General features: G+C 42.4%; 1 protein-coding gene across 1 annotated transcript; it reads right to left on the reverse strand.

Annotated features, from left to right (window-relative positions):
• Positions 1-1253: 1253 nt before the first annotated feature.
• Positions 1254-3952, reverse strand: LOC116104684 (paired immunoglobulin-like type 2 receptor beta-2). Its single transcript, XM_031391176.1, is given in 2 exon segments — positions 1254-1441; positions 3577-3952. Coding segments are annotated over 2 exon segments (564 nt in total).
• Between the last annotated feature and the right edge of the window lie 1587 nt (positions 3953-5539).

Genomic DNA, 5539 nt, shown 5'->3' on the forward strand with positions numbered 1-5539 from the left:
ACCAACCAAGGACTGCACATGGTGGGGTCTGATTGTTCAGGCAGCATGTGTATGGTAGAGGATTGCAATATCGATCATCACTAGGAGGAGAGGACCTCGGCCCTGTGAAGGTTCTGAGCCCCAGTGTAGGGGAATGCCAGGGCCAGAAAGTGGGAGAGGGTGGGGTGGCAGGCATGGGGAAGGGGGAGGCAACAGGGGTTTGTTTTTGTTGTTTTTGTTTGTTTCTTTGTTTTTTGGAGGGGAAATTGGGAATGGAGAAATTTACATGTAAATAAAGAAAATATCTGAAAAAAAATACTAATGAATGTTAGGAGATAAATAATTTAATTATACAAAAATGCAATTGGATATAGAAAGTAATTTTATTGTATTTTTAATTTCTTGTGTTGGGAGGTGATAATATGTACAGTTTTCCATTCTGCAAATATACTTACATTTACAGTATTTCCTTAATATATCAAAAAAATTATTTTGTCAGTATGTTTACACATGTGTATATTTGCATATGTGAATGCTAATAAAACCTTGGGCATTGTCTTCTTGGAGGTGTTCTCTCTAGATTTTGAGACAGGTCAGTCATCAATCTCACCAAGTAAGGAAGGCTGGCAGCACAGTGCACCCCATGAATCCTACTATCTGTCAGTCCAAGCATCTGACAAGCTCTTTATGTAGCTCCAAGGGTGATATTCATTTGCCTGTTTGTGGGGCACAAAGCTCAACTGAGCCACATCATTACCATTTGGTAATTTTTCTCAGGATTGTTAGGTTTCTATGGGTCCAATTTTTTTCCATCTTGCAAATTTTAGGTTCTCCCTAAACATTTGTTTCAGTTGGTAGGTCTATTAAACACAATGTTCTTAATGTCCATTTTGACCTCACATGCCCAACTAAAACAGATGTATCTTATTATAGATATCACCTCCTGTAAAATGTTGTCCACACATGCTGGTCTATATCAGACCTTCTTTTGCAGCCACAGATCTTTCCAAGTGAGGAGTCATTTGATGCTCTTCTAAACATCTTTGAATTCCTTAGGCACAGGGTCTGTGTTTATCTGCAATTGCTCCGCTAATTTCTAGCTGGTCTGGAAGGACAGAAGTCTCCTTGGATGCAGTCCTTGTGGAGTGTAGGCACATTTTCTCCTTCTGTTCTCTGTACTCTTCCATGAACCAGCCTGCCTTTCTCCATGTCCAATACCTGAAAACATTTGTAGAGGGGAAGTTAAGGTGAGTCCTGTCCTGGACCACTTACCATTATTTCCAACACAGGAAGGTCATGAATCTATAGATGAAGATTATAACCACAAATTTGTCCATAATCAATGTGATCATGGCTCCCACGTTGAGCAGTGAAGGATTCATCTGGCACCATGTGTCCTCCAGACTAACTGTGGTGAGTACAGATGTGATGATGGAGGGGCTCCTCATGGTGGTGCTGTGTTCTGTGGAGAATTGAGAAGTGAGCAGATCCTACATAGATGAGGAGGGATGGATGAGTATTATGTTTTGTCTCCACAGTTTGATGTGGCATGTGGAACAGCTGTTATATGTTCACACAGAGAGGTGAACAAATACTAAGGCTGAGACTCTAAGAGAATAAGATCAAATGCATAGTCCCCAAATATCCTGGCTGTGTGTCCATAGATTTTCATTCATTCACAGATAACTAAGCCAGAGAAACACAATGATTTTTGACATAAATGTAAGTTACATACTGATATGAATAAGTCCACAGGAGGCTTGCTGCTTGAATCTTAGAAACAGAGTTTGATCCCTGGTATCCATATAAAGAGCTGGTTAAAACTTTAATCCCAGCCCAAGAGGCACAGGCAGGCATATTTCTGTGATCTGACAGCAAGCCTGGTCTTTGTGCCTAGTTCCACACTAAAGAGAGCTAAATGATCTGTATCCCTAGTACTGAAGAGTTGCGGACAGCCTTGTCCCTGCTGCTCACTGGTCAGCCAACCTAGTCTCCATATGAAACTTGAAGTGAATGAGGGAACATGTTCTATAAAATAAGGTGGATCAGACCTTAGGATCTATCTTCCACATGTGCACACACACACACACACAAACACACACACACACAGACAGGCACAGACACACACTTATAGACACAGACATATGACTTTCCATACTTACACATTCATATATATTATATACATAAATGTGTATAACAGGAAATATATCATTTAGGCATAGAAAACAGCTCTGTGTAAGCAGATGACATTCCTTTCCTCTACAAACATCACTATGGATAATTTACAAAACATTAATCTATTTAGAAATTCTAGATCAGCAGTTCTCAACCAGTGGATGATTACCTCACAGGGGTCCCAGAACAGGTATCCAGCATATCAGATATTTTCAGTATAACTCATAGAAGTAGCAAATGATTTTTTTTTTGGTTGGGTGCCTCAACATGAGGAACTATGTTAAAGTATGGCAGCATTAGGAAGGTTGACCGATGACATAGCCACATTCTCTCTATGAGCACTGGCAACAGTTGTGGCCTGTACATCAGGTCAACATGTCACCATTAGACTGCATGGATAAATGAGCTATGGGCATCCTCTCATAGGCTGAACTTGATGTACTCAGGAGCCACCTATGGAGTTAGTGGCACATGCCTCTAATGTCAGCAATTATGAGCCAGACTCTAAATAGATTTCTGTCAGTTCTAGGCCAGCCTGGTCTAAATAGTGACTTTTAGAACAGCCAGAGTAAATACTAAGACCCTGTCTTACAAAAAGTTAAACAAGGAAACAACAATCAGAAGAATCGCCACTGAGTAACTTCCTAATAAACACAGTAGTGCCTAGCATCCCCAGATGCTGTAGAGCCATGTGCAGACCACTCAGTGACTTGGCTTGGCCTCAGTGTTCAATGCATAGGGGTGTAGTTACATCTGCTTCTGAAGAGCTACAGGGACCAGAAGACAGAGCATTCAAATCATAAAAATGGGGACATTATTACTGAAAAGCCTGGGATCTTATATGTGAGAGGGAGAGCATAGAAGGAGACGGGAGTTGAAAGCAAAAAGGAGACAAGGACAGATATATTCTGGGGTAGTTGGACGGGAAATGAGAGAATGTGGAGACCTGTGGCACTTACACTTTTACCAGAGGACAAGAATATCCAGTGGTACCTTCTGCATATTCTACACTTAGGTTGGAGCTGTGTGGAGATGCTGAATACACAGGGACCAATGAGAGTCCTGCCACAGGACCAAGAGTGCCATCTATATGTTGGAGAACTTCATCTACCTTGAGGTCATGGGGAAGTGTGTACCTGGACAGGACAGCACTTAGAGTTTGATAAAAGGGTATGATACAGTGGGTAGAGCATATGTCCAAGCCTAGGTAGTGTGGTATGGTTTTGTCTGAGCATAGAATGATGGACAAGACCAGAAGAGACATCAAAGTCTTGTCAACAATAAAGAAAAGATGCTGTTGGCAAAGGTGTGGGCAGATCCAAGGGAAAGGTATATGAAAGGAAGCTCAGAGTTATGCAGCTTGAGGTGACATCTAGAGGACAAGCAAGCCAAAGCATCAAAGCCTGAGTCATGGTGGCAAACTAAGGACAATGGTGAGTTGGGTCCCAGGAATTGAATGCCAAAACTTCATGCCTTCTATTGTGCTCAGCCAGATATTCCAGAAGTATGTGGCCTGGTAATTCTCCTTCAAATTATGTATTCTTAAGACTTCAGATGTCCAACCCTGTGTTCAGTTCAGGTGTAGTCATTCCTTGAAGTGCTCATGTATGAATGACAGGGTGGATTTGTAGATATATTCCTCATGGAGCCGCTTCCATCTCCAGGCTATGCTCTTCTGTGAATCCTTAGCCAACTCACAGTTGAAGTAAAAGGAGAAGGGGAGAGCTTGTTGGTTGATGCCAAAGTCATTTTCTCTGTTGGATCCTGCAGAGTTCACTGGGAAGGATGAAGATAACATGAAGCTACTGCAGGAATGCAAAGGACAAGCAAAAACCTCCTTAGCCTTCATCCACAGGCAATAGTGGGACACAGGGCAGGACTTTCATTATGACTTGTGAGACAGCAAACATAGAGGAGTGTTGGGTTGTTTGTACTGGTGAATGGGATTTTTATTGAGGAAGAGAGGAGAGGCTGGATCTTCTAGAAGACACTTGTCCATATGACAGTCCATTCTTCCTAGCTCTCTTGTGCTCACCACACACCAGCATGCAGACAGGTTGCAGACAGCAGATTAAACAGGATCTAAGCTATGGACAGAGTCCCTCTAGGAAGTGAGACCAGCTGAGCTGTAAGGCAGGACAGGAGACCCTGTCTAGTGTCACTGGGGTACCCAGGAGTCCATTATTGTCAGGGTAAATAAAACATATCCTCAGGCTTTCTCTAGTGGAAGACTGATAGGAGACAGGATCTCTGAATCTCTACCTCCTTGTGGACAGCAACTTCTTTCATTGATCTGGCTTCTTCTTTTCCCATGTTGCAGAAGATACACCCTTCTGGCCATTGACAAGGTGATTGGCCCCTTGATTCCAGCCAATAATGTCTTTGTTCTCTGCAGGCAAACCTATCCTTTCTTATACTAAATACTTCCTTCTCTCTTATCTACTCTTATCCATTTACTATGTGGTTTGTAATCTCTCAGTCTCCTTTCCTCTATATTTTCTATATTTGTTCCCTCCCCCTCCTCAATCTATTTCTTTTTATTTCTCCCACCATGCTGTTTGTCTGTGTCTCTCTCTAATAATCTTATGTAAAGAAGTTGTCATTTTCTAAAGACCTCAGGCACAATGAGGAAAGTTATGATGAGAAAAATCATTCAGTACCCAGCCCTAGAACAGGGATCCCTCTTCTCTCCCTTTCACTTACAATCTCAATTGTGTTCTTCACCATTTTCCTGCCTTGCAGGGACCCTTTTAAGTTCTCAGGTAGAACCAAGGCCTGATTAATCCCCACTACATTGTATTCATCGCTGATGCAAATTCTCCAACTTCCCTTGGCTACTTGGACAGTGACTTTAAAGCTACTCCAGTTTTTAAAGGAGCATTTCTACCTGCATCCCAACCTTCTCACACACACCATTATAATACTCACCCAGAAGAGGATATTAATTTCAGTGAAGCCCTGTCACATGTCACACAGCAGCCACATGACTGATTGACCAAGACTTTAGTCATATTAAATACTTATAGTCTTCGATTCCACACAGAGACTTTTGTTGGCTGGCTGAGTGTAGTCTCTGAGGAGACTTTCCACAAAGCTCTAGAGTGACTCCATCTAGTTATGATCACACTAGAACCTTATTTGGACTAAGTGGGTAAAGAAGGCTCAGAGCAGCCATGACTCAAGACCTAATGTCTGGGACTGCTCTGACTTTGGACACAGCTGGCTTGTGACTTGGGTGGAGACATGAGCTGTTGGGGCAGAGGCTGCAATGACCTCAGTACTAGTCCTAAAGAGGTTCATCCTAACATTCCTCAGGATATGGTGCCATCAGCTTCCTGAAGGAGAGGAGGACATGATTTTGGCAGAGAAAGTGGCATCATTCTCC

This window comes from Mastomys coucha, unplaced genomic scaffold (genome assembly GCF_008632895.1).
Source record: "Mastomys coucha isolate ucsf_1 unplaced genomic scaffold, UCSF_Mcou_1 pScaffold22, whole genome shotgun sequence".
In the NCBI taxonomy this organism is placed as follows: domain Eukaryota; kingdom Metazoa; phylum Chordata; class Mammalia; order Rodentia; family Muridae; genus Mastomys; species Mastomys coucha.